At 41.4% G+C, this 14,752-nt stretch overlaps 1 protein-coding gene across 1 annotated transcript in view; it reads right to left on the bottom strand.

The window, feature by feature from the left end:
• LOC123961919 (prostasin-like) overlaps positions 1 to 14,752 on the bottom strand; it is a 30,575-nt gene extending 15,823 nt beyond the window's left edge. The window contains exons 1-8 of the mRNA XM_046037730.1: positions 14,711 to 14,752; positions 9,324 to 9,598; positions 6,374 to 6,519; positions 6,040 to 6,292; positions 5,203 to 5,368; positions 3,615 to 3,889; positions 539 to 684; positions 208 to 457 (exon numbers count right to left, since the gene is read on the bottom strand). Coding sequence (XP_045893686.1) covers positions 230 to 457; positions 539 to 684; positions 3,615 to 3,889; positions 5,203 to 5,368; positions 6,040 to 6,292; positions 6,374 to 6,519; positions 9,324 to 9,598; positions 14,711 to 14,736 — 1,515 coding nt within the window. The 5' untranslated portion in view covers positions 14,737 to 14,752 and the 3' untranslated portion in view covers positions 208 to 229. The remainder of the gene's footprint in view (positions 1 to 207; positions 458 to 538; positions 685 to 3,614; positions 3,890 to 5,202; positions 5,369 to 6,039; positions 6,293 to 6,373; positions 6,520 to 9,323; positions 9,599 to 14,710) is intronic.

Raw genomic sequence — 14,752 nt, 5'->3', positions numbered from 1 at the left:
GAGCTATTTAATGTTTGGACAATCAACCTAAAAGGCAACACCTGGGCAACAAGAAACATCTGTCAGTCACATGTTCCAATAGTTTTGCTCACTTGAAAAATGGGTGGGTTCAAACAAAGGGTGGTTTGTCGTGAGATGTTTAACACATCTAGATGTGAATACCAGGAAATGAGCTAAAATCAAAGTCTGGACAGGGCTGGCACTTACATTAGTGTGTGCTTCATGGTGGTTAACAGGTGACGCTGAGGTCACCGTCAGTCCCAGTGGACGTGTAGGTGTAGTAGCCTGGCCGGTTGCTGGTGATCTGGCTGTTGATCCAGGACTGATACTGGGACACCCGTGTGTAGCCTGATGGGATATTAGGCTGGGCACAGCCTCTACTACTGGTAAAACTCACGATTCCCCCCTGGATCCAGCGACCGCCCTGCTTGCTCACCAGCGCACCTCCAGAATCACCCTTTAAGGAAAGGAACATCTTAGAGAAGGAATCTTTGCAAAATGTGAAATCGGACACAAACATAGGCGTAAAAATGATCACCTGACAGATGTCCTTTCCTCCAGTAGTGAACCCGGTGCACATCTTGTTGTTTGTGATTAAGCCTGCTATGTAGCTACAGCTACACTGTCTGTTCCCCACAATCGGCAGCTGCACCTCCATTAAGTTTCCTGGGGATGGAAGGGACACTGAGGAGACACAAATTCAGTTTAGTAAACAACAAAGTGGTGAAATGTGGTTTCAAATGGTTTCACACACAATGGACAGTTCTATATATCATACAGGCTTTGTCCTCTAAGGCTATCGCTAGTTGGTTTATCCCTCGCACACACTAGCACTGCTGAAAGAGCCTTTTTCACGCCTATCCTGTCTATAAATTGGGGTCAGACTGGAAAATCAGCTCAGATTTTTCTTCTGAAGAACATATAAAAACCAAAGATTAAAGAGCAAAAGAAGGAGAGGCAGAGCGTCATCGGGCTTTGCCCCGCCTGCCAGATTATGGGCTTGAGAGCCGTGTCTGTTTACGGAACACGCTAGTTAGCCCTGACTCTGCAGGTCTCGTGTCTGCTCTGTCCGAGGATATGTTGCCTGTGCAGATGCACCCACTGGATGGTGCTCTTTGACCCGGAGGAGCCAGAGTTGGACGACTCTTGATGATTCCCTCTGTAGCTGTTACTTGTTTAACAAAAACCTGCACATGAATAATCATACTGTATGTCCTGCTCAGAGGGACAGGATTATTTGTACTGGCACAATGCTTACTTATACTTAATGCTAATTATTTATTCATTATCTGCATTTGTATTGATTGATTCTGATTGTGATTGATTATTGAATGACCCAGAAAATGATCATTAGGCTAATTGTTTCAGGGAAAGTGCAACGATTTACATTACATTTATTCATTTAGCTGACGCTTTTATCCAAAGTGACTTATAATTGCTAAATATGTGGGTATATGAGGTCGCACGCCTGTGGAGCAACTAGAGGTTAAGGCTGCGGTCAAATTAAAATAAATCTCCTTTCCTAACCTCCTTTCCTTGACCTCGATGGAAAATGAGGTCAAGGTCATGAGAATATATGCATCATCAAATACGATTTTACCCATTTTAAATAGTAACAAAATCAATCGAAAATCAGCGTTGATAATGTGGCAGGCCGCCACAAATAAATTAGTGTGGGAAACGCCTACTGTAGAGGTTATCCAGCTTGATCTTTGCCTTTATTAAGGTGAGGGTGTCAGCATCTGTGACTGAAGTAAAATTAATTTGCTGAAGGCTGCAGTACATAACGTGAGGCTGCACGCTGCAACATTATCCTCACTTTGATCACGACTAGTAACAGCTCGCATGGGTGTCAGTTATTGTTGACAGTTTAAGATATATGCATATTAGCAAGTTATGGCATAAGAGAGAAAAGGCTTAGTAGCCAATGGTAAATTACATGGTGATCAACCTCCTTTATCCGTCATAGTTGGTGATTTATTGTTTTTTATTGTAGAAAACACTTAATTATCTCAACAACCCGAAAGATAAAACGGTGTTGAAACAGTATTAGATTACAAAAATGTCATAAGAAAACAAACCAAAAGAAAGAAGGTAATTGTGAGTCATAATGTGCGTCTGTATTGCAAGGATCTTGCTAAATGTGGTTGATGGATTTTATCTTTTGAGTTTGAGAACGTGCGCCGCTTTAAATGTTGCCGCCGCAAGGAACTGTGGGACGGCATTCTCTCCTTTCCTTTTGTAGGATGGTCCGGTGTACCCTTTGCTAAAGGAGATATGAAAGGAAGCATTGAGGCACCTTTCCTTAGCTGTTAGAGAATTCGAACAGGTCTTATCATGGCTGCTACTGAAATACTTCCGGTTCGCTTCACTTAGTGACGAACCTTCCTGAGCAAAAAAGACTTTTCGAATGCAGCCTAAGTGTCTTGCTCAGGGACACAATGGTGAATGGGTGGGGAATTGATCCCAGGCCTCTCACACGAAAGGCATGTGGAACCTTTGTAAATGTAAATGCTCTGTATAACTCAAAACGCTTTTTTCACTCACATTCATTCATTGAGCCTAAGCGCTCAAACAGAAACTAACATTCACACACAGCCACCAGAGGCAATTCGGGGTTCAGTATCTTGCCCAAGGACACTTCAACACACAGCCTGATGGAGCCGGGGATTGAACATCCAACCTTCCGATAAACAGGCAACCCGCTCTACATCCTGAGCCCCAGTCGCCCCAACCTTTAAACTGTAAAACATTAGGCTTCTAATACAATATTTTTCTTTTCAAACTGTAGGCTGTTATTACTGATGTTTTTGGGGAACTGCTTATTTCTTTAATTCATTAGTTAGTTATTTACTAATTTTATTTATTTGCTTTACCTTTTATATTCTATTTCCACACAAATGTCACTATATCTGAGCAAAATGACATAATCAGATCATACAAAAGTCTAATTTCATTCTTAAAAATGCTGCCTTGCTTTTGGCTTTGACGTCGCCTAAAAAAGTTGGTAATCTATCTGCTTTCTCTGTGGCCTCTTCATGCCTCAGAATTCAGGGCGATGGCCGTTTTGCGCTCTAATCCAGCTTTAACAGCCAACTCTTTCAGATCGAGGGTTATTACTTTGCATGTTTTTTTTAATAATCTTCTCTGTCTTGTTACGTGCACGGCTGTTTTACGCCGTTCCCAGCGCCTGTTTGTTCTTTACAGCGAACAATCTTTGTGGGTTCACCTGTCTGCTCAGCGCCCGTCTCGCTGGCTGTTTGAAGCTTAGGCGTATCTGTCTTCTGAGATGGAAGCTCCAGAGGGCATCAGAGTGCGATCAACCAGAGGAATCCCAAACTCTATGGCGCTGCACAGAGGAATGACAGTTGAAGACATTTGCACTTCTTTGTCTTCACCCTGTTCTTTTATTTGGTTCTATCTGCGGGACGTCTCCCACTTCTCCTTGACTCACTCTGTGCTGAGTGTTGCTGTCAGTAAGCGTGCTCGTACCCCTTCCTACCTGCCTGTTGACACATGGAGAGCTGTCCTCCACTGAGAAAACACAGTTGTTGACACCATTGTAGTTATACTGTCTCTGAAAATAAATGTAATCCAGGTGCTTTCTGACCCACCTCCAGTTCCAACATTGCCCCAGCCGGTGGCCCAGGTGAGAGTCCCCTTGTAGAAGGTGCTGCCTGTGGCTGCCAGACAGACGGGCTGGATGTAGGAAGTGAAAGCCACCGGTGAGGAGAGCTTCAGGAGGCAGAGGTCGTTTTCCAAATTTGCGGGGTTGTAGTTGGGATGAATGATGATCTGTGATACTGTCCGAGACACTTTATTGGGGTTTATTCCCCGTAGACTCTGGAGACCCAGAGACACAACCAGAGTGCTCGTGCTTACGCCTGAACTGAGGTAATCAGAAGAGAAACAAAACAGTGCAAAGACATGAAAACAGAACTGTTGTCCAGATCTCTTTAGCGGAAATTAAGTCAACTTTAAGACCATGTCTGGTCTAGTTTGTATGCAGCCTGATAGATGTTGCAACAGGGAGATATCATTCCCACAACTTAGTCGTTCATGCGCTCAATTTACTTTTTCATGCCCTCAAGTCCTAATTAGAGAAGCTGTTCCCTAATTTATACAAACCTGAGAATGAAGCATTTTATCATGCTGAAAACTGATGGTGTTGAATACCCATAAGGTAGTCCCACCCTAAAACATAACCTGCTTAATTGGCTATTTTACTCTAAATATGAACACAAATTTACTAAATGAACATCATGCTGTATTGAGAAGGACTTGAAACTGTCTAAAGAGATCATAACCTGGTAAGGACAGTGTTTACTGAGATTATAAATCAGGGTTTTTTTTCTTTTGAAAGATGCACATTTCTTTCCTCTTTATTTATATTGCATTGAATGTTTTGTTATTGCGCTAATAAACCTTTCTCAAAGCATTTTCATTTGTTACTTAACATTTCTTGTTGCAAGGTAATTTTCAGAACACTTTTAACAAATGCTTACAGAAAGTGTTGGGTAATCTGCGTCCTCAGTGTAAATGACACCTATGATCACCTAAGATTACAATACTTAAGGATCGCAGCTCAGCGTCCATTCTCTGCTGGTTCGTCAAAGTAATCAACTGTATGTCTTTGACACTCCAGCCCAACCTGAAACTGTTCGAGCTTTACCAACTATCTGCTGGTTATTGCCTGTGTGTCTTGCCTCAGGCAATAATAAATCACCTTAAACTTCCATCCTGCATCTGTCTGCTTCTGGGTTCAAACATGATATCTAGCAAAATTACAGTAAATCACAGGGTTTTTAACATGTTTTAAAATTTGTTATATGAAAATAAGCTGGTTTTATCTGAATATCGCTCTGCCCCCTTCTGGTTAGCTCTAGAGCTACAAAAGGCCTAAAATGCAGCCTAAACTCTTGTTTAAGTGCCTCTTTTTATTTTCTCCCCTGCCTCTTGGAGCAGTTCTTCCCAACCTTGTTGGCTGTGGACCTCTCACAAATTAAGCATTATCTGCTTGCTACCCGTCATCAAAGGTTGAAACAACGTAGATTTTCACCTTGAATGATGATGAATGATAAAATGATTTAAATTCGAGTAGCAAAGGTCTCAACCCCATGTTGGGAACAATGCCTTAGACAGGCTGTTTACAGGACTGCATGGCATGTTGTTTGTTGTCACGCCCCTACCCTCACTGCTTACCTTGCACAGCAGTGAGCAGCAGTCAGCACCCAGTCATTGTTAATGAGGGTTCCTCCACAGAAGTGGAACCCTGTAGAGGTTTGCAGACTGGCCTGCCAGGGCCAGCTGCCTGCAGAGGCCACTTGTCCTCCAACAATCTTGGTGTTGAGTGTTGGCTGACCACACACTGAGGAGAGAGACAATAAAGAGACAGAGTGAGCAATACGGGGTTTACAGCAAATACTATCAATAACAAAACTATTTTAATCGACAACATGTTTAAAACGTCCAAATGACAGATGGACAAGAAGTCAAAAAGTTAGCATCTAGTTGTGAGGGAGACTCACTTGCTCACAGCAATTAATGTGTAAATACAATATGTGTCTATGCTATATTAACATGGGATATATTTTGTGATTACTTTTATCACTTTACTCATTCAAACACAAAGATTTTTGATAAGTGACATTTAACCTGGTCCTCTCTCAGCTAGACTGGAAAATCATCCTCCACTTAGAGAAAAGGAGTTTGCAGTTATTTTCAGTATTCCTCTAGAACTCATTATGACCATGAAAATGTCTTGAGTAAAAAAGAAATGTCCGCTGTTTTCCTCTTTTGTTACATCTTATGACCACTAGAAGTTACTAATACTTACTATTGGTCGTAATAAGCTGCTTGAACAATCAACCTATACAGACATTTTTCTGGTTTATTCTCTTCCTGTTCTGTGTTTTGGCATCCACTATAGTTTGATTATTCTAATTCTGGTTTTAGTCTGTTTCCATGTTTTATCTGGTTTTTATCTGTCACCTGGTGTTTAGTGGTGTTTTGGTATTTCTGGACACAATAGACACTTACCTTGAGCTGCTGGTGGTGGCGTGGTAGGACATCTTATGCTGAGGTCACCGTCGGTCCCAGTGGATTTAAAGGTGATGAAGCCTGGCTGGTTGCTGGTGATCTGGCTGTTGATCCAGGACTGATACTGGGACACTCGGGTGTAGCCTGATGGGATATTAGGCTGGGCACAGCCCCTACTACTGGTAAAACTAGTGATTCCCGACTGGATCCAGCGACCGCCCTGCTTGCTCACCAGCGGACCTCCTCCATCCCCCTTAAAGGAGAGAAACATTTAGGAGAAGGAATCTTTGCAGAAGGTCAAATATGACACAAACACAGGCGTAAAAATGATCACCTGACAGATGTCCTTTCCTCCAGCACTGAACCCAGTGCACATCTTGTTGTTTGTGATCAAGCTCACTCCATAGTTACAGGTACACTCTCTGTTTCCTACAATCGGCAGCTGCACCTCCATTAGGTTTTGTGGGAAAGGAAGGGACACTGAAGAGACACAAATTCAGGTTAATAAACAAGTGTTCACATCTTTTAAAATGGGCAGTTTAATAAACACATCAGTGATCTGTGGCACACCTCATGAGTTTCCAGGTGTTCCTCTGTGGATCAAGCAAACATTCTCACTACTTGAACTTAAAGGACCATGTCAGCCGTTTTACAATATCTTAGCCCATTAAAGGGACAATGAGTAACTCTATTGTTAAACCAAAGGACAGATCCCCCACCAAACTGCAAAACACTTCCAGTACTTCAAATTAAATTTATATAACGCCAATTCATAACAAGAGTTATCTCATTTCACTTTTCATATAGAGCAGGTCAAGACTGTCCTCTTTATATTATTATTAACACTTGAGGCAAGAAAAGACTCTCTTTTTGGAGGTAGAGAGACCTCGAACGGAACCGTGACTCAGGTTTGGTGGCCATCTGTCTCGACCAGTTGGGGTTGAGAGAGAGAGAGAGAGCCAGAGAGAACCTTGGATAGCAAAAGAGAGTGAGAGAGGGCGAGGGGCTGATACAACACAATGACCACATGTAGAAATACATATACAGTAAAAGTGGTTGAGGTGCAGACAGGAAATGAATAATGTTATTGATCATTTTACTAATATTAATGATAATACAAATAATAGGATTATTAATAATTGTACCAGTGGCACCTGACCATTAAGAGCTTTTTATGTGAGAAGAAGGATTTTAAATTCTATTCTGGATTTTACTGGAAGCCAATGCAGAGAAGCTAAGACAGGAGAAATGTGATCTCTTTCCCTGGTTCCTGTCAGAACACGTGCTGCAGCATTCTGGATCAGCTGAAGAGTCTTAATGGACTTTTTCAAGCAGCCTGATAATAAGGAATTGCAGTAATCCAGCCTAGATGTAACAAATGCATGGACTAGTTTTTCTGCATCATTTTTAGACAGGATGTTACAGATTTTTGCAATATTACGTAGGTGAAAAAAGGCGGTCCTTGAAATTTGTTTAATGTGAGACTTAAACAACATGTCCTAATCAAAGTGGTGCTGGAGGCCAGGGCGATGCCATCCAGGGAAACTATATCTTTAGATAATGCATCACTTAGGTTCTTGGGCCCCAGAGCAATGACTCCAGTTTGATCTGAGTATAACATTTGAAAATTCCAGGTCATCCTGGTTTTTATATCCTTAAGGCATGCTTGAAGTTAAGCAAACTGATTGGTTTTATCTGGCCTGATCGAGTATCATCTGCAAATAAATGAAAGTTGATAGCAAGGAGTGTTTCCTGATGAAATTGCCTACAGGAAACATATGCAGAGTGCAAATGCAGCACTAAGATCTAACGAGACAAATACAGAGACCTACAAGTCCTTTGTCTGATGCAATAAGAAGGTCTAATGATATAATGTTTCTCCCATCATAAAAGGGTCAAACTAGCAAAAAAATAAATAAAACAGCAATTACAAATCCCTAAAAGGCTTTTTATGTTCATTGGAGTTTCACCTTTGCATGTATATTAGTTATAATCAAAAGTGTACTTTAATGTTTAATGTTTTATGTCACAAGGTATCCAAATCACAAGCTCTTATGTCCATGCTTACACTGGCAGATATATAGCTACCTAGAAGAACTTACATTCTACTTTACTAACTTTACATTCTATTTTATTTTAATTACCACATATTCGATGCATCATGGCTACAACTCAAAATGTGAAGGTTTTTTAAAAACAAATATTTCCTGTCTCACACTGAAAAACAGATCTAAGATTTATAAAAAGGATATTTCACTTCATCACTTCACTTCAAGATTTATTTTCATCTTTCTAAGTCAATGAAACAAAGATATTGTATTTTAATGAAGCATACTGGTGTTATACTGTATGCACTCTAACAAAGCATGGATGTAAACAATTCTTAATAAGTGCATTCATGTCACGATTTTGACGTCTACTTTCAGTTTTTCCATCTTGTTTAATTTCTCTACCAGTGGACTGTAGAATAAAGCAAGATAACTGGCTTTTCCGGGTAGCTAAAGGAGTAACTTTGTGACAACTGAGGCTACCCTTCGTAGAGTTCAACCTACTCAGATTTAATTCAGGGTTATCAAGCAAAGTCAGGCTTGATAAACTCTTCTTTTATGTGTAATGATTTAAGATGAAAGGTGCAAATGCATATTAGGTCCGTTAAACAAAAAAAATGGAGCCAGGGGAGAGGGGTAATAATCAGAGAAAAAATTCCAAAAGAATATTTTGTTAAATTTATGAGGGGAAAAATAATCACAAATCTACAAGAAAAAGCCTGAATATCATCTGACATCCGTCATAGAACTATGAGAGAAACTCTTTTAAAAACCTGTCCACCTTAGCATGCCTCGTAGTGCAGGCCACTGATCTGTATCACATCTGTATCTCCCTGCCTCTGTGTGTGTGTGTGTTTGAGAGAGTCGTACCTGATGTGTGTCCCCTGGTTGTGTCCCACAACGCTTGTTTGCTCTTGTATAAATGGTTTTCAGTCCCTCTTCGGTCATTGCGGTATGTTGAGGGTTCTGCTTGTCTCTGTGTGGTTGCATTTACCAGTTTTATTTGAATTTAGTTTCGTGTAACAGATTATGACCTTTGTTTTAATTTTGTACCATGCTTCCATGGAAGTCACATTATTCTGCTTTTTGCTAATAAACCTTGCAAACTGATGTCAGCTCTCCACTGTTGTGCGTTTGGGCTCAAACCTGCTTATCACTCGATAAACATAGTTATTGCCATCATTGTAATTAGTTTGTCTCTGAAAATAATTGTAATCCAGGTCCTTTCTGACCCACCTCCAGATCCAACATTGCCCCAGCCGGTGGCCCAGGAGACAGTCCCCTTGTAGAAGTTGCTGCCTGTGGCTGCCAGACAGACGGGCTGAATGTAGGTGGTGAAAGTCACGGGTGAGGAGAGCTTCAGGAGGCAGATGTTGTTTTCCAAAGTTCCAGAGTTAAAGTTGGGATGAATGATGATCTGTGATACTGTCCGAGACACTTGATTGGGGTTTATTCCCTGTAGACTCTGGAGACCCAGAGACACAACCAGAGTGCTCGTGCTTACGCCTGAACTGAGGTAATCAGAAGAGAAACAAAACAGTGCAAAGACATAAAAAACAGAACTGTAGTCAAGAGCACTTTAGCAAACAAAGTCCATATTATGACCACATCTAGTTTGTATGGAAATTGATAGATGTTGCAACAGGGAGATTTCATTTCTAATATTCTAATATTATAAATAATTCCTTCATCTTAGTCATTCCTGTGCTCAATATGCTTTTTTTTCCAATCTCAAGTCCTAATCATATAAATTGTTCCCTTTAATTATGAATTAATACTTCAGTCTGAACATGTAGTCCACGTTCTTTGCACCTGTTGGTTTGGAGACGAACAGAAAACTAAGGATGAACATCTCTTAACCGCAAAAACATCTGCAATATCTGATTTTGAGCATTAAATACTTACTTCCCTGCATTCTGGAGACATTTTCTGCATCAATTTGTGGTGAAAATGTCTTTTTTATAAAGAGAAGCACAAAATTCAGGTGAAATTTAATGCATTAATCAGTAGCTTATTATAATTTTTTGCTTAACAAATGCTTTCAAAAAGTGGTGGCTACATGTCCCTAGCATCCCCAGTGTGAACGACCCTCCCTCCCTGCCCCCTCCCTACAGGCTGAGATACTGTTGTGAATTATTTTAGAGCATTATAGCCTAAATTGTTATGATTAATTACTAGAGCGATGGTGGTCTACATTTTCATAATTTAAAGTGTTATTTTATAGTATAAAGTTAGGATCACAGTGTTAAAAGTCTATAGTTCTGAGTGTATGTGCTCCTTTCTGTATCAAACTGCCCAGGCTCAGCAGTAGCACGTGTGTGTGTGTGTGTGTGTGTGTGTGTGTGTGATCAGGCACGTGTGCTTTGGAAGCAGAAGGGGGGAGCACAGTGAGATAGCGAGACAGCATCAAAAGCACATGCAAAGGAAAATGCAGAGGCAGATTTTGTGAAAGTTGTATTACAAAACATACATCAATATAGTCCATCACAGTAAGAATGTCCTGCTTCTAGCACAGAACACAAACAACACCAGTTTATTCCACAAATGTCAGGTTATGGATGAAATGTTATGATCAGCGGAGGGCATGCAAAGTACACAGAGAGGAGGAGCAGGCAGTCAGGGACTTCCCCACCAAATGCGGAAAATGCTGAGGCACGTGAAATTCTGGGACTTTCCCAGATTCAGGTGCAGCAGGAAAGAGAGCCAAGAGATGATGTGAAGCCGAGAAACAGTCTGTTTTTGTTGATAATAAAAATGTTGGTAAAGGTTCAAGCTTTCTAATCTTGCCCAAGTCTTGAATTTTTTACACGACAATACTACATGCTTATCGCTTCACCTCCACTATCCTCCTGCTCACTCTCTCACTCGGCCCATCACGGTCACTTTGTCCTTCTGTTTCGCTAACACAGGCATCCTCCTCTGCCTGGAAGTGGCCACTACAGCTCTTTTACTCCTACGCAGGGTACTGCAGCTGATGGTGAAGCTACTACAGCCCCGGTAGCAAACATATCAGTTACTTTCGCGCATTTGGCGGCCTCCTCCTCTGTAGTAAGAGATGTTATTGGGCCAGCCCAATGTCAGTATAGAAAATTCCATGGGCTGCTGTCCATGATTTATGGGCCGATTGTTGGCCCATTTTTTAAAAACAGTTATATAAATAAATATTTACATTACACCCCAAAGGTGCGTCGGCCCATCCAGGCCAAAAGAGCAGTGTTGGGCAGTAGCGCCGTTACTAGGTAACTACATTTCTCAGTAGCTTGGTGGTCGCTGTTTTCTGAATCAAATAGCTTTTCAGTAACGAAGCTCTTTTATTGACCGAGTAGCGCGGTAGCTTCCACACACGCTACATTTTCCCAAGCATTTCTGAAGGATCAGTAAGTGACGCCACCGCCACACACGGGCCTGTACGTGCAGCCGTCAGAAGCAGACGGTGACATCACGTAGCGATCCTTGGGCTGATGTCTGCGACTTTCCTGCAGTGGAATAAAGACACGCGTGATTGAGTTTACTTGCTATTGTGATAGTTATTGTAACACCTCTTGTTAGGAGGATCAGGGTTCAGCCTGGACATCTCTTCCTCTAGTGAGGAGGAAACTTTGATATGTAGTGGCAGAAACTTGTTTCCATGAGATGATAGATCTCTCTCTCTATCTTTATCTCTGTCTCTCTCTCTTTCTCACCCATTGCTAATAATGTTTAGGATGTTTACGTTGCACGTAATGAGCACAAATTCACATATAAACTGGATCTGATGCAATACTACTATACAAGAGAGGTAATATGCAGAGACTATGGGATATATGGATGCTTCGAAACCCATCATCAAAACTGACAGGGAAACAACTTCTAGCTCAGTGTTCTAACATTCGCAAACGGCAACTGCCATCACAATTACAGATTGATGAAGTACAATAAATGCTACGGCAAGAGCTAGCCAGGACGACAGGTCAGCGGGGAGATGTTATCATCATCCTCCCCACACTCAGAGATTGGGTCCCAAGCCCCAGTAATAATAACAAGCCCTTACGGTACAGAATCACTCAACATAAGGGCGACAGACCTACGATTGAAGATCATAACCAAGCTGGAACGCAAGTACAGCGACCAAGATTGCCAAGGCTAAGTGACAAAGTACCCTCTGAAAGTCTGCTAGAATTAATGCAGCACTACATACTATCCCTACTAAAGCCATAACCGAGACCAATGAGCTGATGTTCACCACAGCAACAGTGATCCTAGAGATGCAAGAGACAAGGAAGGGGCTACCTAAGAAATACAACAAGCTGTCGATACCTGAGGCTCTGGAGACTGCCAAACAAAGACTTACCGCTCTGGCTACCCGCCTAAAGAGATACAATGGAGAATAAACCGGATGTTCTCCACCGAACCATCCAAAGTGCACTCTCAGTGGCAGGGTAATAACACAAGATCAGATCCACCCAGGGCTGACACATTGTAGATGTTCAGGAAAGCTACAAATACCTTGGGGTACCGCAGGCTAACGGGAACCATGAGGTGGCAGCAAGGAAGTCCGCCACAGCCAAATACCTACAGAGAGTAAGGCAGGTCCTGAAAAGTCAGCTGAATGGGAAGAACAAGATCCGAGCCATCAACACATACACCCTGCCAGTCATCAAATACCCCGCTGGTATAATAAACTGGCCAAAAGAGGAGATAGAGGCCGCTGACATCAAGACAAGAAAGCTCCTCACAATGCATGGATGGTTTCACCCCAAATCCAGCACCCTGAGACTGTACACCAAGCGTAGCGAGGGAGGCCGAGGGCTAGTGAGTGTCCAGAACACTTTTCAGGATGAAACGACAAAGATCCAGGAGTACATCAGGAAGATGGCCCCCAAAGATCAAGGGCTTCATGAATACCTCAGGCAGCAGAAACCCGAGGGTGAGGACAAGGGAGATGAAGAACCTTCATGCAGAGACAAGCCGCTGCACAGCATGTACCACAGACAAATAGAAGAAGTGGCTGATATCAAGAAATCCTACCAGTGGTTGGAAAAGGCTGGACTAAAAGACAGCACAGAAGCACTAATCATGGCGGCACAAGAACAGGCACTCAGTACAAGATCAGGCTGGGGTCTTCCACACCAAGCAGGACCCCAGGTGCAGACTGTGCAAGGATGCCCCTGAGACAGTACAGCACATAACAGCAGGGTGTAAGATGTAAGCAGGAAGTGCGTACATGGAACGCCATAAGCAGGTAGCTGGTTATGTTGAGGACCCGAGCTTGATATATATGACCTAACTATAAAATATAAAAAAAATTAAAAGTAGCTTAGACATAACTACGCTCCTTTTGCCACGTTGCTGTAGCTTAGCTTGCTACATTTCTTCTTTGAGCTTCTTTTAACGTAGAGTAGCTAGAAGCTTGGCTCACTACATTTTCCAAGTAGCTTTCCCAACACTGTAAAAGAGACAAAGGCGATGTTCAAGGTTTCAAAATGTCTTGTTTAGTATATAATGTAATGTTTCAGTATGTTGAAGTAACTTACAGTTATTTGTTTCAGTAGCAGGATCTTTTAAGTAACTTAAGTTATAGTTTTATTAAATTACATTATTAAAACAAACATTCCTGTTAACTTTAGCTCAAGTAATAGTACAATCTTATTCTATGGTGCAACACTTCTTTGTAAAGCTTTAATGTAAAGGTATGGAACAGTCTCACTGAGGAACTAAGGCCAAACATAAATCAGTTTAAAATCAGGTATAAATATATGGTTTTCAAGGGTTACAGGGATGAACTAGCGATGAGTAATCATCAAGTGTTTCTGGGGCTAGTAATTATTTTCAGTTTTGTTGTGTACATAAATTTTTTTATGAGTTGCTGAAATTCCTTCTTTCCTTTTATTTTATTTTTTTCCTTGGTTTTATAAGTGATCTACATTTTGAATTGATTTTGGGTATGGTTCCCCACTCCTTTTAGAATATGTAATGGAATTGACAAGAGTTTAAAAAGTCTTTGGCTGTGACTATTATTAATTCATTTATTATTTCGTTATTTAATCACTTTGATTTGTTTATTTGTTTGCATTTTCTTGTTGGATGTTTCATTTTACATATATTCGAAATAAAGACATAATAAAAAGTTACACGTGGCGAAAAATAGCCTATCACTAACACTCCGGTGAGCAGCGGAGCTGTGTGTGAGAAAGCAGCCGATATTACTGAAGGTGCAATTAACATCAAAATCTGATGATCTGTTTCTATGATGACAAGCAGCCTGTTACACCTGTGAACATGCCCAAAGTCACAGCTACAGGGTTTCCCTCAGTGACACTCTTGAAAGTGACGCCTTTTAAATCAGTGGCTCTCCCCTTACCCACTCACTGCGCTTAAACACAGCATGCATCTGTCTTCTCTGTCTTTTCACTGCAGCTCTGCATCGCAATGTAACGTTCCATATTTATTTCTTTAAAAAGTAACAGTGATAATTTCAGTAGCAGAATAATATTTTTTATGTGTCCTCTCAGTCCTCTCAAGACCTCTAGATTTATCTTGCAACCGCCTGGAGAGAATCCTTCCCCCAATTTAGGAATCACTCCCTGTTTACGTCACTGCATGACATGTTGTTTATTTGTCGCCGCCCTACCTTCTCTGCTTACCTTGCACAGCAATGAGCAGCAGTCATCACCCATTGATTGTTA

Source organism: Micropterus dolomieu, linkage group LG02 (assembly GCF_021292245.1).
Source record: "Micropterus dolomieu isolate WLL.071019.BEF.003 ecotype Adirondacks linkage group LG02, ASM2129224v1, whole genome shotgun sequence".
NCBI lineage: Eukaryota > Metazoa > Chordata > Actinopteri > Centrarchiformes > Centrarchidae > Micropterus > Micropterus dolomieu.
Note: the sequence above shows the minus strand (reverse complement) of the source record. Positions and strands in the feature narration are given on the sequence as shown.